The sequence below is a fragment of the Amblyomma maculatum genome, chromosome 1 (assembly GCF_055883805.1).
Source record: "Amblyomma maculatum isolate TAMU_Amacu chromosome 1, ASM5588380v1, whole genome shotgun sequence".
Taxonomy (NCBI): Eukaryota; Metazoa; Arthropoda; class Arachnida; order Ixodida; family Ixodidae; genus Amblyomma; species Amblyomma maculatum.
In genome coordinates, this window is record NC_139344.1 from 62,522,842 (window position 1) to 62,550,538 (window position 27,697).

General features: G+C 47.1%; 1 protein-coding gene across 1 annotated transcript in view; it reads right to left on the reverse strand.

The window, feature by feature from the left end:
• Positions 1-282: 282 nt before the first annotated feature.
• The window catches only part of LOC146202572 (eEF1A lysine and N-terminal methyltransferase-like), an 81,166-nt gene continuing 53,751 nt past the window's right edge, over positions 283-27,697 (reverse strand). The window contains exons 11-13 of the mRNA XM_084588231.1: positions 25,749-25,881; positions 19,514-19,642; positions 283-556 (exon numbers count right to left, since the gene is read on the reverse strand). Of these exons, the coding sequence (XP_084444357.1) occupies positions 300-556; positions 19,514-19,642; positions 25,749-25,881 (519 nt within the window). The 3' untranslated portion in view covers positions 283-299. The remainder of the gene's footprint in view (positions 557-19,513; positions 19,643-25,748; positions 25,882-27,697) is intronic.

Below are 27,697 nucleotides of genomic sequence, written 5' to 3' on the forward strand. Positions count from 1 at the left end.
ATAGTCTCTAAGCTACAAAATCAGAGGACAGGTAGACTAGTATTTCAGTGGCCATGAAAATGCATGGCTCAGTGGCATTACTCAAAAGCAGTGGTGGCATTTCTCTGCCAGTTTTCAACTTGTCTGCATTCTCACTGTTATGTATCAGACCTGGCAACCCTTTTAAATTGAGCCACTAACACCCTACCTATCTGGGCAGCACAGTTGCTACGGTACGCAGACACTTGGAAGATGAGAACAACTGAATGGTAGTTGCTGCAGTGAAACGTCAAAAAACCATACTCTTGCATGAAACAAGACTATGCAACTTTTAATCCATTCATGAGGTCAGATATGTCTGCATTGTCAACGCCCTTCAAGATCTTGCTGAGTCTCTGTACATTACTAATGAACCTGCGCTCCATTCCTTCAGTCTTGTTGTTGGTTAGGTAGACCACTTCATTTACATTGTCTGGTATCTTCTGAACAAGAACTGTGGAAAAAATGTTGTTCAGCCTTTTGTAGACTTCTTTCTTCAATGTTTCATTGCGGCAGACGAAGTTCATCACCACAGCACCTGTAAAAATAAAAAGGAAAAATTAGCAGAGGTTTAGCAAAGCAAACATGGAATTCAGCGAAAGCTTCATAGCATGGTTATGTTCGGTAGAACTTTTTCGTAGCCAGATTTAACTGGCATCAGTACGACTAAGCGCAGCATCATTGCCACCGGCATCCATGGCTGGCTTTGAGTCGAGGCGCTGTTGTTGCTGTATCGACTGTAGGAAGAAGGAAAAGAAAATTCATGGGCCTGTTGACTGGCTTTATAGCTGAGCCACAATCGCTGCCTCGTGCAGAAAGAGGAGAAATGAGAGAAAGAAAAAGTGAGTGAGCGAAAAAGACGTCGCAACAGCCATCGTCCTGTGCAAACCCAGCCATGTAGGGCCGGGAGCAGCCACCCCCCGTCTGCCTTGAGTCGAGGCGCGGTTAGTCTTCGTTATTATACCCACTGACTGACTTCATGGCTGTTTCCATCGTGTGATGGCGCGACGCGACATCACCCACATGATTAATCACGTGCTCCACCCCTTCCGCTCTTCTCCGGGCTCCAAGTTTGAAAGGTTCAAGGGTCAAGGTCATTTCCTTGTGGTGCAACACCAACGCGGTCCACAAGGTTACACAAGTGGTCGGATGCTTTGTGGAAAGGAAAGCACAGTATATTTATACCCCAACTTTGTCTTGGGCTTCTTGAACGTCAATACCTAGCCCACACTGACATTGTGTGTTGGTTTATAGGAAAGGAAAGGCACAGTATCTGTCACATTTTTCTGTGGAAACCTGAACCGCACAGGAACAGTTTGTCCTCTTGCTCCTTGAAGGTCAAGCGAAGGACAAATTGAAGCCCACGCCAAGACCAGCTCTAAAGTAAAATCTCGTTACAAGAGGCATGGTTACAAGAGACACTCGGTTATAAGAGACACTTGGAAATAGTTTGGTTGGTTTCCCTATGTTTGCCAAGTTAACAACATTGCATACAAGAGACACCCTTACAAAAGACGCATACAAAAGACACCCTGTTACTAAGGACAACTTTTGCAGGTCCATAAAGTAACTTCTTCACCGTTTAATAGAGACACAATTAACCCAGGTATGCTTATGCAATGCAGCTGATTTGTAACAACTCATATGTGCAGCAGTTTTGATTTACTTATCTAAATTCTATTCCATATTAGTGCCCTTTTTTGTTGCAGTATGTCAGGAGCCAAGGAGGAGTGCCCCCTCTCGACTGGGAAGTCAAAATGTCCCTGTTGTTTCAGTCACATAGAAATGGGACGACAGTGGCTGAAACAGGGACATTTTGACTTCCCAGTCAAAAGGAGGCACTCTTTCTTGGTTCCTGACATATTGCAGCAAAAAAGGGCACTGATATGGAACAGAATTTAGTTAAGGGAATCTAAACTGCCGCACATAGGAGTTGGTAAGAATTTTTGGTTACAAGAGACCATGGTTACAAAAGGCATCTTTTTCGGGTCCCTTGAGTGTCTCTGGTAACGAGGTTTAATTGTATATATTGATACGTGGCAAGCTTAGTCCATGAAGGTTAGTCCAGGATAACAGAGCACACAAAGCACAGAAGCACAGCAGCGTCAACCTTTATCAAACACCAAACGTTACTACCACTTTGTCTTCTTCTGTGTCACTGTCGCTGATCGTTGTCTTCTTCAACGTCCAGTGATGCAGGGCATATATGTCACATTACCCCCCCACGGAAAGCACAGTACCGGTGCGCACTAGGAGGAACTACTGCAGGGGTAGTACGGCTTCATCCTGGCGACATGAACAATCTCGGTGCGTGGCATAGAGGACTGTCGCGGGATGTCGATCGGCTGCAGGGATCCAGCAAGCATAACCGAGGGCTTCTTCCGTCGCTGACACCGGTCACAAGAAGCCACGTAACGACGAACAGAGCGATAGAAGCCTGGCCAAAAGAAGCGACGGCGGATGCTATCGTACGTACGAGATATGCCAAGATGACCCGCTGTGGGTGCATCGTGCAGCTGTTGAAGAACGGTGGTACGCAGATGTTCAGGGACTACGAGCAGAAACTCGGCGCCATCTGCTCGCATATTCCGTCGGTATAAGGTGCCGTTGTGAAGCACAAACAGAGCAAGGGTAGCATCAAGGTGATCAGTGCTGAGGCGATTGATAATGCTGCAAAGTTTGGGAACTAAGCGCTGCTTATGGCGAATGCTTGAAAGGTCAGAGACGGACAACACATATGTGTCATCGTCGCACTCGCTCGCAGGTGGCGGATCTACCGGGTTGCAGGACAGGCAATCGGCGTCAGCGTGCAGCCGGCCAGACTTCTGGACGACAGAAAAAGCGTATTCCTGAAGGCGGAGGGCCCAACAGCCCAGGCGACCAGTAGGGTCCTTCAGCGTAGAAAGCCAGCATAAGGCATGGTGGTCGGTGATGACGGAGAACGGGCGGCCAAACAAGTAAGGGCGAAACTTTGCAATGGCCCACACGAGGGCTAAGCACTCACGTTCTGCGATCGAGTAATTCCGTTCAGCCGCAGAAAGGATGCGACTGGCATAAGCAATGACGTGAGTGCGACCCATCTGCTGTTGGGCGAGTATGACACCAATACCGTGACCACTGGCGTCGGTGCGGACCTCCGTTGGTGCCGAAGGATTGAAGTGTGCCAGGACGGGCGGGTTGGTGAAGGCTGCAATAGCGCAGAAAAGGCTTGAGATTGTTCTTGGTACAGTCGAACCCGGATATATCGAACTCAAAGGGGATCGCGAAATAGTTCGATATACAAAAATCGGCTTGTGACGGCACTTACGATGCCAAAAAACGATACCGCATCCCATCCATGAACCCATCCTCCACTTTTGCACCCGAGATTTTGAAAAAAAAAAAAAAAATGCGTTAGGACCAGCTCGCTCACATGCAAGCGATTGAGCGATCTCAGCGACGAGCGGCAGCGACAGAGCGAAAAATTTCAAACTTGTTGGAACTGCGTCCCTCTTGCCGCTCGAGCCACCACGACAGCTTAATACCAGGTTTCTGCGTCGCTGCGGCAGAAATCGCGAGCGTTTTCGATTGCATGTGGATGGCGCGCGTCACTCCGTTTCGGTTGTCGCATCCACAGCTCATTTCTTGGCAGCGTGCCAAGATGCTGCGCAGCGATAACATCAGGGCGCGTTTATCTTTTTATAGCTCCTCCAGTGGCGGGGAGCGAACTTGGCAGAATGCCCGTGATGGCTTGATTGCACAAGCCTGGTTCGATTTATCACGCCGCGCTTGGAGCGGGCGTCATGGTCGCAGCGGCAGACCGCATGCTTCCGTTGATTCATACATGCAAAGATAAACGGCTCCCGTCAAAAAAAAAAAAAAAGCCTACCGCTTCTTAACGTCCGCAGCCGCCATATTTTACGCTACGTCGCACGTACAGCACAACGATAAGAAAGGATGACTCTCGCAAAAAAAAAAAAGAAAAAACAGGGAGAACTGCCGCTTCTTAACGTTCGCAGGCGCCATAGCCACGTCAGCCGTGGGCAGAGAGTTCGCAATACACGCTGGAGAAAGCGTCCGACGTCTGTCTAAAAACGGGCTGAGCTGCCTTGGCGCATGCGTAGCGCGTGCTGAAGGAGAGAGATAGCTCAGCAAAAGAATGGGCAGACCCACGCACATGGCTTGCAAACGTCATGTGTTGGCGCGCGGGAAACGATAACTGCAGATGTGCGCGCCTTTGGGGAATGGGCGCGGCACTGTCCAGAACTGTCCCCTCTCATTCCTTCCGCGCGTGGCTTGAAAACGTTACGCGGCAAACGGCCACGGGTGATGCGATCGTCTTTGGGGAAGGCACACTTTCCAGTGCGTGGTGCGGAGTTCGATATATCGAACGACCGGGGAAATTGAATTCGATATATGACGTGGCTTTCCTATACTTTTACATGGGATTTTCAAGGGGATATTCCGTGAGTTCGATATAACCAAAATTCGATATATCCGGGTTCGATATAACCGGGTTCGACTGTACCAGCAAAATGGAGCGTCGTTCTTCAAAAGATTGGTGAGTGGTTGAGCTGTCTCCGCAAAGTTGGGTACAGACCGCCGAAAATAGAAGCAAAGCCCAAGAAAACTACGCACGTCACTGGTACAACGGGGTGTAGGAAATGCACTTACAGCATGTATTTTGTCTGGATCGGGTTGAACGCCACGGGCGTCGACCACGCGACCTAGCACCTTGAGTTCATGTCGGCCGAAGCTACATATCTTCGAGTTCGGCTGAAGGCCGGCTCTTCGGAAGACACCAAGAATGGTATCAAGGCAATGGAGATGGCTCTCGAATGTAGAAGAAAATACAATGACATCATCGAGATAGCACAAGCACGTCGTCCATTTCAAGCTGCGCAGGAGAGAGTCCATCATGCGCTCGAAAGTTGCGGGCGCATTACACAAGCCGAAAGACATCACCTTGAATTGATACAGGCCATCACCGGAACAAAGATCAATGGAAGAGAAATAGCTGGCACCGTGCAAGCAGTCAAGGGCATCATCTATCCTGGGAAGCGGGTAAACATCTTTCTTTGTAATTTTGTTGAGGTGTAGGTAATCAACGCAGAATCTTCAGGTATTGTCTTTCTTTTTAAAAAGCACGACAGGCGGCGATGCCCAGGGACTGCTGGAAGGCTCTATAATGTTTTTTGCTAACATCTTGTCCATTTCACCTTGTATGACGAGTCGTTCAGAAATGGCGACTCGATAAGGTCTTCTGTGAATTGGGCGGGCATCTCCGGTATCGATAAGATGTTTAACGAGGGACGTTTGTCCTAAGAGGCGGTCACCAAAATCGAAAATATCGCTGTACGAAGTCAGAAGACTCGTAAGTGCTGTAGCTTGGTCGGGGCGCAAGTTAGGTGCAACCATTCCTGATATGCGGGCCTCCAGAGGTGGGGACGGTGCAGGTCCTGTCGACACTTTAGCAGTAGGGTCAGGTAAAAGAGCGGCAACTGTGACGTCAGACAGTGGGATCAGTTCGGCGAGAGTAATGCCCTCAGGAAGAATGTGCACAAAAAGGCCGAAGTTCAAGACTGGAATATAAGCGTTGTTATTTTCTACGTGCACAATGTTATGAGGGAGAGCGATTCTACGCTGCAGTGTCACGTCGGTTATGGGGGAAAACAACGTAGTCGCCATCAGGAACAGAGGGAAAAGGCGACATGAGCACGTACACTGCAGCTTCTGGTGGCAGACGAGTAAATGTAGAGGAGCGGAGACGAAGCGTTGAAGTATCAGAGGCCTGTTTGTCAGGACAGAGTGGCAGGCCCAGATGAAGCAGTCCAGAATAACAGTCAATGAGCGCGGAATGTGCAGTTAAAAAGTCGAGTCCTAATATAACGTCGTGAGGGCAACTGGTGAGGACTCTAAATAGCACAGGGATATGGCGGTCGGCAATGATAATTCTCGCAGTACACATACCAACCACAGTAGCTGCGCTGCCATCAGCAGCACGAACGGTAGATGAGGAAGCAGGTGTGAGGACTTTGTTGAGGCGTTGACAGAGCGAGGAACTGAGGACGGAATTGTGGGCGCCAGTGTCAATAAGGGCAGAAACTGAGACTCCGTCCACAAAAATGTCAATGAGGTTACGTCTGGGTGTGAGGGTCAGTTCCGAGTTGACAGTCCAGGTCGGTAATGCAGCGTCACTCCCGGACGCTGCACTCGCTAGCTTCCCGAGTAGGTGCCCGCGTATGATGGGGAGGAGTTGCGAGGAGGCACCGGTGAACGGGATCAACGAGACCGTAGAGATGGAGATCGGCTGGAGTGACGGACCCTTGAGACGGCTTCGGTGTGAGGTTCATCTGGGTGAGAAGGGAAGTGTCCAGGTCCATCATATGCTGGGCGGAGCTGTTCAGGTTGGGCAGGGAAGCGTTGAGGTCCGTAGTAGTACCGACGGTCAGCGTTGTAATGAGAACGAGGGGTGGGGAAGGTATGAGTGCGGCAATAACGTGAAGTGTGGCCGGCTCGACAGCAAATAAAACAAATTGGCCTGTCATTTGAGGTGCGCCACTCAGCAGGATTGCGACTAACGTAGCGACGTGGGGGAGCTTGGCTAGTGGTTGCAGCAGCCACTACAGGAACAGGATGCGATGGTGACAAAGGCAGTACGGGGTTGGAGCAAAGACCGACGTTGGCAAGTTCCTGGCGGACAACAGCCTGTATCATGGCCACGGTGTCGGGCAGTGGAGATGGGAGTGGTGCACGAGCTAAGGCCTCGAGTTCTCGCCTGACGATCCGAGCCATAGTAGTGGACTAAGAAGGCTGTTGCAGAGGAGCCAGATAAACGCAGGATGATGTAGCTGCCGTGTTCGGAAGGCGCTCAAAGCGATGTACCAGGCGTCGTTGTTTAGCTTGCTCAAATCTTCGACAAACTTGAAGCACCGACTCGACGGTAGAGCAATCCATGCAGAAGAGGATGTTGAACGCGTCATCTGCGATGCCCTTTAGGATGTGCCCTACCTTTTCACTTTCCAGCATGGAGCTGTTTGCCTTGCGACACAATGTGAGCACGTCTTGTATGTAGGCAAGGTAGGACTCCATGGTGGATTGGGCACGAAAGGAAAGTTCGGTGTTGGCTGCGAGGGCCCGTCCAATGGGCTTCCCGAACAAGTCGTGAAGCTTTTGCTTGCAAATTTCCCAGGTCATCAGCTCGTGCTCGTGATTTTGGAACCACGTGCGAGCGGTTCCCACCAAATAGAAAATCAGATTGGCCAGCATGATAGTAGCGTCCCAGTGATTGTTCCTGCTGCATCGCTCGTATTCATCCAGCCAGTCGTCAACGTCTGTCTTGTCTTCGCCATTGAAGATGGAGGGTGGCGAATTTTTGTGAGGACGAGTGGCTGCGCCAATGTTGATGCGGTGGTAGGAGCTGCCTCAGAGGTCATAGTGGCCGTTGTTGACATTGTGATCCCAGGTAGGTGGCGGCCACTGCGCAAATCCAGCTTTCGGCTACTTAAATGTATTTATGTGTGGACACGGGAATCTTTAGTCACCTCCACCAAGATGATACGTAGCAAAGTCAGTCCACGAAGGTTAGTCCAGGATGACAGAGCACACAAAGCCCAGAAGCACAGCAGCGTCAACCTTCTTCAAACACCAAACGTTACTACCACTTTGTCTTCTTCTGTGTCACTGTCGCTGATCGTTGTCTTCTTCAACGTCCAGTGATGCAGGGCATAATGTCACAATATATATACAGTTGAACCCCTCTATAACGAAAGCCCTCAAGAACGAAATTCTCGCGACAATGAAAAATTCTGGCGCCCCCGGCGAACTCCCATAGGGTTCAATGCATTTGTCCCCTCTCAACAGCGAAGGGTTTTTAAAAAGCAGTCCCGCATTAACGAAAGTTTGAGGCAGTGATCTGCAACATTTTTTCGGCACATCAGCCAGTCGGGAACATAGAATGGGCGAAACTGCAGCAGCACACTCATCCGACAAGTCGAGCCCGTTCATTTCACCTGCCAACAAGCACCGGCGCAGCCATTTTTGTTTACTTTCGGTTGGTTCGGTAATGATGATGATAGCAAAGCATTTTTTTTTTCCCGCTGAAAGCGGCTTTTTGCTAGCCTGTCTGTTGGCCACTACGCATGTATGTGACGTTTCACGCCACGTGACGACACTGCCGGCCAACCGGGGAAGAGCAAGGAACCTCCTTTTTTTTTCTTTTCGCTAGTGCGCCGACCACGCGACCACGCTATCTCGCCGATCTCGCCATCCGCCTTGTGCCGTTCGTGACTTGCCTGTGTACAGTGTTTTTTGTTGTTTTTTTTTTTTACTGTCGGAAACATGCAGCCTCCTGTAAAGAAGCGCAAGTTTTTGACGCTGCAGGAAAAGGCTGCAATTATCGCCGAAGCTGAAAAAGGCAGGAAGAAGACTGATATTGCGGAGGAGTTCGGTATCCCGTGCAGCTCGCTTTCTACGATTCTGAAATCAAGGAATGGCATCATGGCGGCACTCCAGAACGGCGCGCGCGCTCAGAACAAGACTTTGGCAGCGCCGGTCTACGAAGACGTGGACAAAGCCGTATTTCAGTGGTTCCTGGACAAGAGAGCGAACAAGGTACCTTTGTCCGGAAGCCTCCTGCAGCAAAAGGCGATTGACTACGCGTGCATTCTGGGGCACGACAACTTTAAGGCGAGTGCCGGATGGCTAAGTCGATTTAAAGCGCGGCACTGCATCGTCGCCAAAGTGTTGTCGGGGGAGTGTGTGAGCGTAGACGCTGAAGCAGCATCTTCCTGGATGGAGAAAAGTTACGAAGGCATAATGGACGAGTACGAGCCCTCCGAAATTTATAATGCGGACGAAATGGGCTTCTTCTATGAAATGTTGCCTTCAAAAACGCTAGACCTGAAAGGAAAAAAATGCCATGGCGGCAAGCTGAGCAAAAAGCGGGTCACCATTCTTTTATGCTCAAACATGAATGGATCTGACAAGCGTCCCCTCCTCGTGATCGGCCGGAGCAAGACTCCACGGTGTTTTAAACGTAACCGAAAGCTTCCGGTCCAGTACACTGCAAACCAAAAAGCATGGATGACGCGCGCAATATTCACAAGCTGGCTGGAAGCCTTTGATACGGACATGCGAAAGCAGGGCAGATCTGTCTGCTTTTTTTTGGACAACTGCAGTGTGCACCACATTGAAGACGTTGCCCTGACGAGCATCCGCTTGATTTTTTTCCCCGCGAACTGCACATCCGTTATCCAGCCTCTTGATCAGGGGGTTATCAAAAGTGTGAAGTCTGCGTACCGAAGAAGGCTCATACAGCGGATGTTGCTAAACATCGAAATGAAGCGACCGACGGAAATTGACCTCTTCATGGCGCTGGAGATGCTTGCCGGCGCGTGGATTGCTACTTCGGCCACGCTTGTCCAGAACTGCTTCAGGCATGCCGGTTTCGCAGCTGGTCAGCACGCCTTGGCAGAACCGGAAGCTGCAAGCAGTGACTATCTGCAGCCACTAACCGAAGCATGGAATGCGCTTCGCAGTGTAGATACAATGGTGCCAGAGGCTGTTGAACTGGAGGACTTTTTGTGTGCGGACGCCAACTTGATCGTGCACGAGGAATTCAGCGACGACGCTATTATCGACAGTGTGCGCAAAGGAAATGAGGCGAGTGACGACGAAGATAGCGAAAACCAAGCACAAGGTAAGCAAGTAAGCTCGCGTCATGTGCTTGATGCATTCGATGTGATCCGGACTTTTCTCGGCGACCACAACGACGAAGCTATGCATAGCTTATCAAGCTGCGAAGCCAGAGTCGTCAAGCTCCTGCACAGCAATGTCAAGCAGAGCAAAATAAGCGACTTTTTTAATTAAATCTTGGTTCTGGAAGGTAATGGGTGTGCTTATTTGTCCATTTTCACGACAGCGAAATTCTCGCGACAACGAAAAGGTTTTCCTTCCCCGGCGGTTTCGTTATATATATATATTGTAGGGTGTGTTTATTCGGTAAACCCAGATGGATCCAGCCACTCAGGAGGAACTCGCAGCGGAGCGTCAGGCGTGGCGAATCAGCAAGGCAGCGACTAACTTGTTCGTCCTAGAGTGCGCCAGCACGCGATGCATGGCAGTGGCTATGAAGACGAAGATTACCACACTACATTTTCCCCCCGGGTAGAGAAGGAGCCATCCTGGCGACTTATGGAGCCAAAAAAAGAGACTGATTGTAGTAGGGTTTGATTCGGTTCACATGAACTGTTTCGCGTCCACGGTGACGCAAGTCCTCAGAGGGCGTAACAGGCTCAACTACGTAATTGACAGGAGATGTTTTTTGAAGGACTCAGTATGGACTGTGATACTGAGCAAGAAGCTTCTTTGAAAGGCCGGTGGTTGTGGTAGGAACCCAGAGCCACACCAGGGAGTTGGGTGCATATGAAGGCGCCTCACCAGTGTCACAATGGTGTTTTTGTTGCCACTGGTTTTTCTTTGTAAGCGAACGAGCGAGCTGATGTCCTTCTTCTGCGTACTGGGCGGCGTCTGAGTGGCGTCGATTCAGAAACATCAGGGCGGTAGGGAAAAAGCGTGTCCATTGTGCAGGTTGGCTCGCGCCCGTAAAGAAGGAAGAAGGGAGAGAATCCAGTGGTTGTCTGTATCGCTGTGTTGTACGCGTAGGTTACGAAGGGAAGAGCCTGGTCCCAGTTGGAATGAGGGTCGTTGACGCACATGGCCAGCATGTCACTCAGAGTACGGCTGAAGCATTTTCTGTCAGGCCATTTGTCTGAGGGTGGTAAGAAGTAGCCGTGCGATGAATGATGCGGCATTTTTTCAGTAGGGCTTCAAGAGCGTCGGACAAGAAAACGCGTCCGCGGTCACTGAGCAGTTCCTTCAGAGTTCCGTGGCGAAGAATCAAGTTGTTGAGAAGGAACAAAGCAATGTCTCTTGCAGAGGCAGAGGGCAACGGTGATGTTTCAGTGTAGCGAGTAAGATGATCTACTGCCACGATAATCCACCAGTTTCCAGCGGGAGTAGTAGGAAGAGGGCCATAGAGATCTATGCCAACACGGTCAAACGGACGAGCAGGACAGGGTAACAGCTGCAACGAAACAGGGGACTTCTAAGGAGTTTTTCGGCGTTGACAAGATTCGCAAGCACGCACGAAATGTCGCACAAAGCGGTACATTCCACGCCAGTAAAATCGCAGATGTAGGCGCGTGTGGGTTTTCAATACGCCACCGTGAGCACATTGTGGGTCACCATGGTACGCAGCACAAATGTCAGCACGGAGATGACGCGGGATGACTAGAAGCCACTTCCGTCCGTCAAGCAAATAATTGTGGCGATAGAGAACACCGTCACAAATGGAGAAGTGGTGGGCTTGCCGGACTAGCGCTTTGGATGAATGACCAGGACTTGAGAGAAAAACCAAAAGTGTATTGATCCAGGGGTTATTCCGCTGCTCGATAGCCATGTTAATAGTGGCAAGAGTCGACAAATCGTAAGCACAGACGTGGTCAGACGAGGTATCACTAGGCAATGGCGAGCGGGAAAGAGCATCCGCGTCCGTATTCTTCAGACCTGATCGATAAATGACATGAATGTCATACTCCTGGACACCGAGAGCCCAGTGAGCAAGGCGACCGGATGGGTCTTTCAGAGAGGCCAGCCAGCACAAAGCGTGGTGATCAGTCACAACATAAAACGGTCGGCCATACACATAGGGACGAAATTTTCCGATGGCCCAAATAATGGCCAAACATTCCCTCTCTGTGACTGAATAATTTTACTCTGCTTTCGTCAATGTTCGGCTGGCGTATGCCACAACATACTCGCTGTAACCAGGTTTACGTTGTGTAAGGACGGCACCAAGCCCAATACCGCTGGCATCAGTGTGGATCTCCGTAAGCGCAGTCGGATCAAAGTGGCGTAGAATGGGAGGCGAAATCAAAAGGCGGCGTAAAGTGTCGAAGGCTTTATCGCAGGCTGGAGTCCAGGTGGAAAGGTCGGAGCTGCCGGCAAGGAGCTGGGTCAGAGGAGCGATGATAGAGGCGAAGATTGCCATATAGTAATAGCAAGAAATTTTGAGAGGCTGAATCTCAGCTCAACAAATTTCGTGCCACACATAATTCACAGGGAGGAAGCAGGCTTGACCATTTTGAAGCAGCTCAGGGAGAAGTAATAATGCAGTTTTGGAGCAGCTTTGGAGCAGTAAAGCAAGAGTTTTGGAGCATGTTTTTAGGATTGAACGCTTTTATTAATTGCAATTTTCTATTCCTGACATACAAAAAAATCCATTCTGATTCCTTTTATTTATTTATTTTCTTTTTTTCAATATTCAAGGCTCAGCTTGACTGTGCCTGCATCTCTAACAAGGCAAGACAAACAGCCAAAACATGTACAGCTGCTTAAAATATCACAGCTGACCTGAGCAACAATTTGGAACAACACTAGCAAATGGAATGCTTTCTACACTCTACGTCTGAAAATCAAGTCTGATTAAAAGCTTTTCGCCACTTGATAGATTCAAACATGGCGTTTACCAAAGTACTTTGATGCACTCAAGCACCACCACTAGTTTGGAATTCATATAAATGGGCAGTACATTTACGCTATCTTGTGCACATCCTTCTCGATCCTGTGCTTGTGTCGACAAATTCCTTAGCACTGGTCAGTGCTGCCTGCAAGGAGGATTAACAGCACTCATGGGTAGCCTTTTCTCCTCTTCAGATTATTTACTTCGTAAGCTGCTGCCAGCGGCTCCTCATAATTTTGTTTTAGCAATGCTGAGGCTACCTTAAGTTCAACACGTTAACGATATACCCTGTATGACTTTCCAATACTCTTGAAAAAATTTATAATGATTTGCACCTCCGTGGTATCGCCCTATGATGCTTCCAGTGTGCTTTTACCTCATGTAGGTTTGGCACATTTGTTCTTAACAAAGAGGCTCCATGGTGAAGTATGCACTTGCTTTCATAGTAAAATCATTAGAACTCCTCATGTAGTTCATTGCAGACAGAAAAGGTTCCTAGGTACACTAAGCAGTAAAACCAGGTGTTGCTGAATTTGATGGCAAAACATTAAGGTTTGGAGCGGTTTTTAAGTAATATTGCATTTTGGAGCAGGATTTAGCAGGGAAAGCAGTTTGGAGCAGAATGGAGCAAATGGAGCAGCGCTTCCACCCCCAATTCAATCCCTGCGAAAATTAGTTTCACAGAACCAGATAACTATTTTGCTCGACACATTCACTGCAATGTAGGTCACCAGCAGGTTACATAGTTCATGCTGTGTGGCCACAAATACCGTGTCACATGATGAAGCCATGGGGCAGTTTATTGTGAAGTCATCCTTCTTAGGCCTCAGAATAAAATCTGTCCCACTTCTTACCAGGTAACTTAGTATTCCTACTGATGAAAGTTGATGGAGATGGTGACGCACAATGCACAGTGTGAGAGTGCACTGCAGGTTAACACGTAGGGCAATCAGCTGCAATGATAGCTAAAATGTTCCATTTCCGTACTCAAATCCCACAAGGAATTCCAGGGCTCGAACCCACTGAGCTCTAATGTTTTTTTTTTTTTCCTGGACGCCAGTTGCGCATGCCAAGAAAGCGTTGTTGCTACTGCAGCTAAGCAGAGCCCTAAGATTGTTAACAATTTTCTTGCTCGGGGTAGGACAGCTTCTGCACAAGAACTCTCTCCCAACGGAATGTACGCTCTGATCACAAGCCCGAGCAATGCATATGCATTCCTGGCGGCTCATGACGAGCAAGGCAACAGCACCGGGTGGGTAGCGTTCGCTGCAAGGCATACACGCTAAACAAAACTATATAACAGCACAACACAGACATAGAAGTGCCAGTGGTGCCGTCTTTCTTGTGTGCGTCTGTGTTGCACTGCATACCGTTATTATGTCTGACAACCAACTAGCTCAGCAGTTAACTCTCTTAAAGGACAAAACTACAGTAAACCCTCGTTAACACGAACTCGCATATCTCAAAAAATCGGTTAGGTCGAAAATTTTTCACACCGCGCTTTCACCTCCTATAGGTGCTATGTACAGTAAAAGCTCGTTAATTTAAATTCCACGGGGCCGCCAGGCCAGTTCGAATTAACCAAAATTCGAACTAATGAAAGTGAGCAAAAATGAAGGCGTTTGATGCCCGGAGGGCACGAAAAACATTTATTTAGCAAAAAAGTCTGTTATCTTCTGCTTCTTCTCTCTGAGGGCTACCATACTCACTCGGTCTTCTAGCATGCGAATGCGACGCAGGGAGTCTTCTTCCCCCTCTTCAAAGCTGAAGAAAAGGCGCGCGACATTCAGCGCTCCCATAACTTCTGCCGCGGATGGACGCACGGGCTCTTGCTCCTCGTCGTCGTCCTCGTCTTCTGCCTCTTCTGGGACAGACTGCTCCCCAACAATTTCAGCGACAATGTCCTCATCACTTAGGGCACCGCACACTGCTGCATCGCTGTCTACTCCAACGTAATCATCAAAACTGACGTCCTGCAGCACAGCACGCACAGCCGCAGGCAGAGGCTCCGGACTCCCATCGTCGCCACTTTCTTTCATACTTCCGGTAGCAAAGCCACAGTGGTGGAAGCAGTTTGCAATTGTGGACGGCATGACCTGCTCCCATGCACGCACCAACATGTGCATTGCTGTGAGCAATGTGATGGTGCTAGTCTTCTGGTTTCCAGTGCACAAAGTCATGCGCTCGATCATGTGGCGCCTATAGAAACATTTGATGTTTCTGATCACCCCCTGATCCATCGGCTGCAAGGCCGGAGTCGTGTTGGCGGGCAAAAAGACGAGCCTTGTGGCTTTCAGCTCGGCGTCGACTTTGTGTGCCGAGCAGTTATCCACAATGAAGAGAACTTGACGCTTCCCTAGCTCCATCCTCCGATCGAATTTCAAGAGCCATTTTTTAAACAATTCGCCCGTCATCCACGCCTTGCTGCTGGCGGAGTATTCCGTCGGCAGTGTCCTAATGTTCTTGAAACATCTAGGCTTATGTGCCTTGCCGACAACAAAATGAGGGACCTTCTCCGTCCCGGTCATATTAGCGGCGACCAGAACAGTAATCCGCTCTTTGCTTCGCTTGCCGCCAGCGCAGCTGTCCCCTTTAAATGTTACTGTTCTGTCGGGCTGGAACTTATAAAGCAAAGCCGTCTCATCAGCATTGAATATATCATGTGCCGAGTAGCTTTCTAAGTACTGCTGCAGGGCACCGCTTCGCCACGTGGCACAAGTTTCTGCATCCACTTCTTTGGCTTCTCCAGACAACACCCGGAAGACAAGATTATGTCTGTCTCTAAAGCGGTGAAACCATCCTTCGGAGGCGACAAAATCTTCCACATTCAAGCGCAGGGCGAAATCGGCCGCCTTCGCCATGATAATTGGGCCGCTCAGTGGAATGTCAGCGCTTCTCATTTCTTTCACCCACGTGATCACAGCGGTCTCAATTTCCGGATACTTGGCTAACCGAAGCCTTTTTCTGTTGCTGGCGAAATCTTCGGCTTCATAGGCATCCTCGATGGCCTTCCTATTTCGGACGTACGTCGGCAACGTGCTTGGTGGAATCCCGTGCTTTTTCGCGATTTCCACTTTGCTGGCCTTCCGTTCATCCACCTCGCGTAAAATAGCCACTTTCTCCTTCACCGTCTTGGCACAGTATTTCCCACGCGAACACATCTCGCGGACACAAGCTCACAACAAGCGGCGTGCAAAACGAGGGCTCACGAAATGCAACACGAAACCGTGGTCGATAACACCAAAAGGTCGTTCCTCGAAGGAGTCGCGGCAGGAAAGACTGTTTAGTACTTGTTCCAGCACCCTAGCGGCGCCCCGATGGTTGTGCCATCTATCGTTCTGCCGTGAAAGCTTCCAACGATGGTTTTTAACAGCGCCGCTTGGCGGCGCGCAGTTCGAATTATGGGTGGCGGCGCCAATTTTTGAGTGAATTAACGAGCTGTTACGCGCATAGACTTCTATGCACTGCGGACCGGACCACGATGACTATTTCGAATTATCCAAAATTTCGAATTAACGAGTTGTGAATTAACGAGCTTTCACTGTATTAGCTCCCATTTAACTCGAAGCATTTTTCGGGCGTAATGCGTATATCTCGAAATTTTGACCGGAAGGATCGAAGGCAAAGTCATTACCGAAAGGTGATAGGGGCTCCGAACGAGCGCTTACTAAGTGCCAAACGCAGTCACGTTTGAAGAGCGAATACAAAATTCCCGCAGACGCAGCCATTTTTCGCCTTGGGAGCAGTCACGTGAGCGCCGATCGCGCGCGGGGGCTGATGGGTCATACCGGCAAGAACAATTTAGTGAATGCGTGGTTCTGCTTCATGGCGCTATTTGCACGAAGCGTTAACTGATTTTTGTTGTGTATGTGGTGTCCGCAACACTTGCTCTGCAAGTTGAATGCAACGGCGGCGACCAACGACTTATGTGACGCATTAGCAGCTCGAGGACACTTTTATCGGGACGAATGCAAACGCGAAGCGGTCAAGCATTGCCCAGTTCTTCCTTCAAAAATATAAAGTTGAGTTTTTCCTGAGAATTCTTTTCCGTTTATTACAAACGCTCCATTTACGCAGTGGAGCATCGACGGACGCGACAGGCTGAGGGCTGCCAAAGCATTTTCGCTCGTCGCTGTCGTGCTCAGGTTTTGGGTTTGTAGAAAATTTCGTGTATCACCCAGAAGCAGCTTGCCAAGCAGCCAATCACAGAAGGCTTTGGCTACTCAATTTCCGTCCTGGCTTTTTTTTTTTTTGCGAGAGTGAAGTTGGTTTTCCTAGGGCGGTTTGAGCGAAGAACCTGCAGACGCTCACTTCTTCTGATCCGTGCATATATGAGCACATAGACGCATCGAGACAATTCAGTAAAAGCTTGGTAGGGTAGTAAAAAAGAATAAAAAGGCTAGTGTGGCTAGATATTTTTCGAAAGGGGGCAAGAAGAAGTCGCTGCTTGCATCTCAGTGTAGTAGCGCACCGCTGGGCTGTGACCTTTTTTTTTTTTTTTTTGTACATGCGATGTATTAAAAAAAAAATTCATCACTGTTTTACCGTACGTCATGCTGTTGAACGTTAGAAACGGGATATAGCGTTATTGTACTCCCCCTAACCGAACGACTAGGCAGCGGTAACAAAGCAACGCTGAAAACGCGCCTCTGTCGCGGAGTTACGTCGTTCCGTGCGGTGTGCACCAGCGGCACTGACAGCCATTGGCGGCGGTGCCGCGCGACTGATCACCAGGGATTGTCGACAGAAATTTTTGGCATTTTGCTTAACTCGAAACTCCGCTTATCTCAAATTTTTCCCAGATTTTACAACTTCGAGTTAACGAGGGTTTACTGTATACACCGCATATCTTGTAGCACCATTCACTGGCGTGCAATGTAACCACTCGATGGCGCTTTTCCTGCTAAATTTAGCGGGCCACAAGACAATTTTATTGCTCAGAATAGGATGGCTAGATCACTACTTTCACACTAAAAATGTACACCCATGAGCAAAAGTGGAGAGACCACGCTAACCACTACGATTGCTTTTTTGATGTATAAAAAGATGTGACAGAAAAAATTGCTTGGGCAAGATGGCAAGTATACTAAGGAAGACGCATGTCTCAGAAATAACTGTTTCATGGTCAGAAAAAGCTGGCGGGTAGTTTTTTTGAAACGCATGGTCTCTCCACTTTTGCGTACATGTATTTGTGTGCATTAGCAAAAATGATTGCTGTGAAAATACAGAGGAGATTTTGAACATGCCAATGTGCAGGATAACATGTTATATGCAGGATATGCTTTGGAGGAAACTAGATTGGTGCAGTGGCATTTTTCAGGCCTCCCATGTTTAAATGATTTTCCATGTAGCTTATTTAAAAAAAACACCAAGAGCAATCTTTCTGATGTCAGCAATATCGAACAGTTTGGCGTTTTGTCCCTTTACAAAAGGTGCATTTATTGCTCAGAGGTTTCAATTCGAAGCTGAAAATGCACGCACTCAGAAAGTAGGTCTCACTTTCTTCGGCCTCATGATATTCACAGATATCCGCCGGCGGGACAAAGCCTCGTAAGACCATATCCTGTAAGCTCCTCCTAGAAGAGTCCCCTGTTCTAGCAAGGGCGAAAATTCGCCCATAACCGTACCAGTGAGTCTGACAACTTTGATCCTATAGCATATTTTGTTGTTAACAAGCATTACTGTTGTACAGCAACAAACGCCTTTTGGCATCGGCATATTGCCACATTCCTTTGTTTCCAAAGCATTGCCCATCATGATCAGTTTGCACTCAAAAGTGCTAGTTATAAAGAGGTGGGTCAGCAGTCATAAATATCGGCCATGAATAAGCAGAAAAAAATCCCCTATTAAAACCCCACACAATCTAACACTTTCCTGTCCGCGGGAAAAGGGGTAGTTTTCGGGTGTGTCATTAATTAATTTTTTTTTTTTTTGAACAAAACTTGCTTGGTACAGGAGTGTCTAGTTTCAAATTATAGAGGAGGAATTCCTCTTCACAATGGTATTATAGTGACAATTCACATATTTATTTTATAAGTGATGAAAAAAAAAACTAACAAAAAATTGTAGTAAAAAAGAAAACACAAAAAGTATCAGTTTCTTGATACAAATAAAGCATAAAAGTTTTTCAAAATACTATACGCTTTTTGCAACAGGAACCAATGCAACATTGCAGCAAATTCTAGCTTTCTGTGTACAGTATTCGCTAAGTTAGGAAAGAAAACAGTATTCGAGGTTGACTACACAGAGGTCGAACCCTGACTGTCCTCTAGCGGAAAACACACCTCCCTGCACTGCCGGCGGCAAATAATACTACCCAACAGACGTCACCCTGCAGATAACAGTTGCGACCTTCAGAACAGTGATTTCTTCCAATTAGCGCGTAACAAAAGTGGAAAATTTTGGGAAGCGAACGCGAAACCTATCGAGGCATGGCTGTCCATGTTCCGGATCAGTTTGACATAGCTTCACTGTCAGTGCTAAAGTCTGAAGAGCTAAATTCATCTTTCGAGTCATCACTGCTGCTGTTTGCATCCAAAAACGAGCTTTCCAATGCGTCAACTTCCTCGGAAACGGGCCGTTTCCACACAGCAGGAACGACGTCAATGCCATGATGTAAGCAAGGGGCATCGATCACCTGACTCCGGAGACCATCTGGACGGGCGCGGCACGGCGGGAAGATTAAATCAAAAGCAAAACTGAAAGAAAGGTTCTTCTATTTCCCATTGGATAATGCCACTTGTTAAGAAGCGCTTTGAAAGCGGGAAAATTCAAATCGTGAAGCCATCGATAGCGGGCTATCGATAGGAATAGGCACGTACAAGAAAGTGCTAATACTGTGGTCTAAAGAAATTTATATTTCATGTCAAAATTTTGCCATGCCCCCAATAATAACAAACGTAAAATGTGGAACAGTGCAAAGGCTAGCTGCAAGTGAAGCTTTTGTTTCTCAAAGCAGTGACTAATGAAAGCCCGAATGAATATGAAACATGCCTGTGTACTCGGTGACAGCTGCCACCTCTCTCAACTTCTGGTCCGTGAGGAACTCCGTGGGTGGACAGGTGAGCCCCTCTGTCAAATCCTTACTGTCCACATCAAGGAAGATAAGGTCATATTTTTTGCCTGCATATGAACCACAAAAACACAGCCATAACTTAAGTGAGATGTCTGAATAGCATAACTATTCTCAGAGTTAACAATGCAATAAAACCCAAAGTGAGCACACCATGCTCCTCCCTTTTAATAACAGTTAAATGTGAAGGTGATGCTATTAATGTGCCAATACTGAACCAATCTCACCAAACTTGCGGTCATGACAGCTCTAGTCCTTATCAAATAGTTACTGTGCTTTTAGCCTTAAGGCAACATTAAAGGTCCCCAGAAAGGGGTCACCAAGAAGGGTAAACAACGCCATAACACTGATAGTTATTGAACCACCCATCATTCTCCCGCAAAAATTTTCGATCTAGCTTCTGCAACACCAGAGATATCGGCGATTAAAAATGACCCTTCCAATTTTCCCTCTCAATTCGTACGCCGAAGGGAGCCATAAAAAAACTAAGAATACAAGCAAGTTCAAAGCTCCGCCCAGACATACGTCACTTCGACGAACTTCCGGTTGCAGCGCGCTCGCTCGCTGGCGCACTCCGCCAAACCCGTCCTCGCTTGCACACGCCTGAGGAGTTCGCCAGTTCGCGCAGCGACGGTTAGTGTAACCACGAACCCGTGGTTATCCTATGTTACACGGCGGACCAAACCATGGTTGCACCACTAACCGCGGTCACCGCAAACCGAGCTTGACGACCTCGGTTTGCATCGTTAACCGAGGTTATGACAGCGTCTGTTGACGGAAGCTACTCGTCGGCGCCCGAGTGCGCGAAACGTACGAGCGGGTCTGCTTCACAAAGTTATTCATTTGCCCACTGTATCACGTTTAAAGATCGATGTATAGATTTATGGTGCCGCCCGACGTCTTCGATTACGGCCGACAGCGCAGCGACTGCGTACTGAAGCCTTGTCGTGCCTACAGTATCGTTTGAACGGCTTGTTGCTGAGCAGAACGCCAAAAAATACGCGGCCTTAGCTATGAAAGTACACGAGTTTGCAACGCTTGCAGCACGGGATGCCGCGAGCAGGCTGAGATATGTACGTTACACAATTACCGCGGGGGTGGAACGTGCGAGCGCGGCGAACGCCGGCGCTGTGCGTGACCGTCCCTAGTCGTCGCTAGGCCTATTGTTTCACTCTGAAGCCGCGGCGGTCGACGCTTTGGAACATGATCAACGCTGTCTTAAATCGTCTACTTATGAAACTGCCTTATAGTGATTCCTATCCTGCCATAGTAAAATTATAGGATTAACTCTGCCGACGCATTAATCGCAGAGCTAGTACGAGCAGATCGGATCAGCCGAAATGCACCAGCGGCAGCTGGCTTGAGCAGAAACTAGCTTGTATCACGGCTATCGCTCTTACCAGCAATTTGCTGCTGGTAAGCAATCCTCACGAGGACTTCATACTTGATATTCGGCTCAATATTCCAGACGCCAACAAATTTTAGCACGCTTTATTTCGGACATCGGTGCTAATGATCCGCCGTGTGGTTCGCGAACGGTATGCGGGAGGAGGGGCCACAGCGGCGATGTTTACGGCGGTCAAGGAGGTGCTGCCATCGTGCGGTGCTTGACCGTGCTGTTGACGCCTCGTCGGACGACACTCCGATACTCCTGAAACCACGTTATATAAATAAGATATTTGTAAATGCAGCTTCGTTCTACCGATCCCTGCGTCGCTTCGGTTGTTGCACTTAATGGGCAATGGCCACCTAACCGATAAGGGCGGCGAGCTGTAACAGCCCGCACAGAGTTCGAGCAGCGCACGAGCAGACGACTTTCGCAGCTACTGGAAGTGTGTTCGTGACGTCATGGTTGCAGTGACCGCAGCGAATGGCAGCTTCTAGCAAGCCTTGCCAGTCAACCGACCCGTGACGTCACGGGATTAGGAAATAGTTCCATGCGACACCGCCAAGAGACATTCCCTCTGCCCGCGAATTTCAAAAAACGTAGTTTTTAAAAATTAATAATAAATCGCTGGCTTTGTTCCAAGGAGTTATACTTTGCGTTAATGCTCAAAAGGATGTGTTCTACACACTGAACACGTTTATCAGTGGTTTCTTGGGGGCCGTTTCCGTGGACCTTTAAGACAGATAAAAAAAAAAAGACATACCATATTATGATTCATAATGGACCGCATAAGCTGTTGAAACTGCTTTAGGCATACGTTTTCTTGCCTTTTTTGAAACACTGCAGTGCATGAACTGATGAAGTAATGGAGTAAATTTAAGTGCATCACTTTGTGGGAGACAAATAAACAAAAAAGCACTCACAGATAAATTTCGAAGTTGAAAACTCGTGGCGAGTTTGCCTACTAGCACAGCCAAATGCTTGATGCTGCGAACGGCAATTTACAGAATACAGACAAGGCAAGCTAAGTGTTCAGTCAGTTGCATTCAACAAGAGGTGCTTCGACCAGTCTGAGATCAAGCCATATTAAAATGTATTTCATCCTTGCTTCAAGCTTCATGGCATGTTGTAAATCCAGAAATTAAACAGAACTTAAATGGCAGATAGCACTAGAATGGCTTTGACGTGTTTAATGCACTATGGGTGACCAATAGGTCTCACCCTGTAATCAAGCCGCATTGGCCACAGATGCTGGGGCACACAGTGAAACCCTCAATAGGTCAAAAAATTAAAAGGGCCCAAGAAAATACACATGCAATATCGCTATAACTATCTGCCAGCAGTTTAGAAGCTGCCAACTGGCCACGAAAATGTAAGGGTGAGGCACACTGGTGGGCCACATTGAACAAGATTTGCACAAGTCTGAAAATCACTGCTGCAGTGAACATGTTAAACTAATTAGTGTAGAAGTCTAGAATTGACCATGCTGTACAAACCTGCACTAGGTTCAAAGCACATGACTAGAACTTACGTCACATGCAAGACTTGGCCCTGGTAGCGAGTGCATGACAAATCATGAATTATGCAATCCTGGTAATGAATGAAAGCAGGCACGGCTACATGTTTTTTTAGTATATGATTAGCCAAAGCCACTGTGGAGTAGATTTTGAAACAGCCAAAAGTGCCTTCTGGTGCAGAAAATTACCATATTTTTTATTGTATAAGTTCCATCGTTTTCTTTTTTTTTTATCTTTCATGAGTGGGACTTAGTGAAAACCGACATTTCCCCGCACGCCTTTTTCTACCATTCCTAACAACTCCGTTTTAAAATAAGAACAACAACAATGGACATGTGAAAGACAAAAGGAATTGAGCTATTAGAGAATTTTTGCAGTGTAATCTGCAGGAACCCAGCTGTACCTGCATTGCGGCAGGCATGCGCTCCTTGGGGCCACCTGCGTGTGAACAAACAGCTCCCAGTGGAAGCAATTCACTGTAGCCAAACACAGACCACACTATGCTAAAGCTGTATTTTTCTAATGTTATCCTTCAGGTAGATCTAACACAATCTCATAACAACCAGACTGAACGCGGCGCCCACCGCACCCCCTCAAGTCATGTCCTTGAAAGTTTTGATTTCAGCGTAGCACCTGCGTTGTTGGCACACGTGAGGCAAAGATATGATGCAAAATGTTACGTCCTGGTGAATGTGCGCTGGAGAACATCAATATGCAGAAGGGAAAGCTCGATGTGAGCAAAAAATTAACAGGGTTGATGCAAATCCAGAGGATCGCTTTGGTCAATGATGCCAAAAAAAAAAAGGCAGGTTACTCGCTGAAGCAAGGCCATACCTGTCACACCTCAAGCAGCGTCTACGCAAGGCTGCTGTGTGTGCATATTTTTGTGACAGCCCTTGACGAAGAGATCCTATCCTACGTCTCTCTGTGCCTCTATACGGAACACTGAGGGCAAACAGAAGTTGGCCTGTACCGATGCGGCAGCCTGTTTTAGTAGGAAAGAGACCGCTCCAACCAAAGAACGAAATGCAGCTATTGCCACCACCACTGGCTGCTTTTGGAAGAAAAATGCATGCATCAACACTGTTTTTTTTATATGTGAACTACAGAAGCTACACAACACTGGCATTGCCTTCAAATATCAGTGATAACACACTCGTCCTTTTTGATAAGAGTGTCATGTGTTTGAATAAACTGACATGATCTTTAAATCAAATTTTCTCGGCCATAAATGTGCCCTCTGCTGAACAAATGTCAACATAGCCCCAAAGAGTCGTAATTAAATTTTTTTTTTTGAGTCATTAACTGGATAGAGTAACCCTCAGTGTCCCTTCAAGATGGATTCCTCGCATTAAACGCCCATGTGCCACACAGAGCTTAAGCGTCTATCCTTATAGGATAATGAAGTGAACCTCAAAGCCAACGTCTACAGTGGACGCAGCGGTAACGAGCCATTACCCCACTTAGGCCAAGCGAGGGCAGTAAATTTAACACTGGTGCCATGCGATGTGGCATTATGCAGATGACACAATTATCTATGCTAAAATAACATGTTCCGACAACCAGGTTAGACTTAATGAACATTTGGATCAAGTAGAAAAAAACAGTTTTTATGCGGGTGACACGAAAGAAGACTCCACTTGTGTTTCATTACAAATTTGACACTATTCATTTACAGGAAACAAAATAATACAAGTCTCTCGGTATTTACATCACTAGTGACCTGAACTGGTCTGCACACGTTGACCATGCTTGCAATAAGGCGAACTTTAAGCTATTTACATTGAGGAAGAAACTATGTGGTGCTACGCCAGAAGTAAAGCTGTGAAGTAAAATGACTGTGAAGCCGCTTTTCACATATGCAAGTCATATCTGGCTACCCTATACTAAAAAAAATATACAGAAAGGTAAGCGGGTTCAGAACCATGCGCTTAGATTTATTTATAACGCCTACATTAGAACACAGTCTGTTACAGAACTCAGAAAAAAAGCTGGACTTGTTATTTCATATCAAAGAATAAGATACAATAGGCTGGTTTTCTTTTTTCAAATCTTAACTGGGTACTATCACGTGCATATTAAAAAACATATCACACCAGATATTTTTACTCATAAACAAAGCATGTGAAATGCATTACACTTATAATCTACAGAACCAACTGCTTCAAATATTTTTTTATTTTTAGTTCAGTCAATAGACGAGTGGAACAAGCTGCCAAACAATATTGTCATTCTTACCGAACTCACAGCGTTTGAAAATGCTTTGACGAAGTACTTGTTAATAGTATGACGATTTCCTGATGTGCTGTGTAAGTTATTCGGGTAATCATGAGTAGTTATCCCATGTATTTATCGAATTATGATTTGCTTCTTGTTTTATAATAATTAAGGATGTACGGACTTCTAGTAAAGTGGTGTGTTTTGTGCATGCAAGTACCAATGAATTGCATAGTTTTATCATTTCGTTTTTCTTCATGTATGCAATATTGTTATTGTCCATATCCTGCAACTCCTGTCCTAGCTCATGCTGACAGTATGAATAAATAAATAAAAAAAATCTGCATTTCTGGCATGTCCCCCACCATAGAATGACCAGAGTAAAAGCCTGTGTGCAGCAGACCTGTTTCACGTCTCTGATCATCAAGCCGGCTGACGACAAGCTTGGCCAGCACAAGGCCCGCCCATAATATACACCAATACACTAAAAACTAACTGAAGGAGAGTCAGAAAAAAATAGCTTTTCTGCTAATGCCACCCAGCACTGACGCAGGATTACATGCAGCGTACGAGAATTTTGTTTTCGTGAAAGTATGATCTTTTGGCACAGGATTGGTGCAAATTACTCATTTGTCACAATGTAGCAGGCCTTTTGGTGCACTTGTGCACAGTTGTCGTACCAATCGCATCACTGCACTCACGTAAAACACGTGTTAGCATGGTGCACAGAAAAAAAAAATTTTAATAAAATTATACCGTGTGTCTGCTTAGACTCTGCCAGCCATGTGGTCCATTAGAATAAAAGCGGGCAGTTGTAGTGAGAGCCTACAATTTTTATACAATGCACACAACCAAAGCCATGCCATACCACTAAAAAAGATAAGGCAAATGGAGAAATGCTTAAAACAGCAGACTGAACTTCAGTTTTAGGGCTCAATATCGCATTTAAAGATGTGAGTGAAAGATTCACATGCACGCATTACACATAAAGTATGGTGCCACATTGTATCCAAGAAGTAAGTGTGTAAGTCACACCTTCGTTGAAGAGCCTTTCGAAGGTCTTGATGCCGTCTTCCACAAAGATGTCCATGGGACAATGTTCAGGGAGGTACCACCGCCTGGCGATGGTCACTACCTCGGGGTCCAACTCAATGACTGACAGTTTCAGCTGCCAGAAAAAGCAGTAGCAGCAGGTGCAGAAGAAAAAAAGAGAAAAGAAGAGCAGATCACATAAGTTGGCATCCGTAGCAAATTACTCATTAAAGAAAGGTCAATATGCCAAAGGAATCCGGCTGTCTAAAAACTGGCTTCTTGTATCAGATACTGCACACCAGGTGTCCCAGTAAAAAGTACCCAGGTTTTTAAAGGGCAGCGTGCTGTCCCAGGCAAGTGAAAACAAATCAGCGCTATCAAGGGATGGGCTAGTCAGCAGCCCTTTAGTTTAAAAGTTCTAACACAGTATATCGCTAAAGGCTCCGTTCTCCAGAAAATCCGGCGTTGGTGTTGTGAGCAAAAAATCACAGGCACACTTCAGGCAGGTGGTAAATGGTAGGTGACATGGTCTGACACTGATTGGGTGGCGCAATGGATGACGTCACAAGAACAATTTACTTGGTTAAGTTGGTAGCTCCTTTGAGATGGGAATCAAGCCCTCTAGGAATCTTGGATACTGAGTCAGACATGCTACTCCTAGGCCAAGCAAGTATGTTCCTGCATAAAGTGGCACTTTATATCTATGTCACATGATCTCTCATATATTACGGTAGCTTATGATGGTTGGTTTGGTTGGTTCGTGGGGTTAAATGTCGCAAAGCAACTCAGGCTATGAGAGACGCCGTAGTGGAGGACTCCAGAAATTTCGACCACCTGGGGTTCTTTAACATGCACTGACATCGCACAGCACACGGGCGCCTTGCTTTTTGCCTCCATCGAAAAGCGGCCGCCGAGGCCGGGATTTGATCCCGCGTCCTTGGGAACAGTAGTCGAGCGCCGTAACCACTGCACCACCCCGGCAGGGTCGGTAGCTTATGACAGAGTAGTAATGAATATGTGTGAGACAACAAAGGCACTACAGATGAGAAGGATTTCAGTCATGACAAACTTGCATAGTGTGAATGAGCTCCAAGGATTAACAAATAAGAGATAAAAACTAAAACGTACGCCCAAGCAGCCGGCAACGTTCTGGACTATAGTTGCGGAGTTTGGACATTGGAATCAAAACCCAACGATGCAATGTAGTCTTCCGAGCCACTGCCGCTGATAGCATCCAACAACTCTGCTCTAGGGGCAACAAAATTGCCTCAAAAATTTTTTTTTGTGTGTGAGCGAGCACTATTGCCAGGGTTCATGCCATGTTGGGAATGTTCCGCCGCAACCTCAACTTCACTGGCGTTTGAAAAATAGCCGCCATGCGGTAAAAATACAAACCATATCCAAAACAAAAATACATTGTCCAAAGTAGAAACCAGATGGCGCAGCAAGTTCGTCACAGCGCTAGTGGTGGGAAATCTGAACTTGCAGTTTTTCGATCACCAATGATCTAATCACAGTGGCGTGGTAATGTTTCACCCCTCACGTATCTATAAAGCCTCAGAGACCACTCTGTAATTCACAGCACTTATTATACCCTGACACCGCACACTCAAAAAGTAACGAAAACATTAATTCTCTATGATAAAGGCGACTTCGATACCATAAACAGCAAACTAACGAAATTTAATCATTCTTTCCTTGCTAATTTCTCGTATCGCACTATTGAAACGAACTGGTCATTGTTCAAACACAAAATGGAGGAACTTATCCACCTATACATTCCTACAAAAACAGTTCTTATGCGATCGTCATGCCCATGGTTCAACCAAACATTAAAAAGACTGCTGAATAAAAAGAAAAGGCTCTTCCGTTATGCAAAACGCACCAACAGTTCTTACGTTGGCAACAGTACCATTATGCGGAAAAAAGTTTTACTTATCATGCCGCTAACG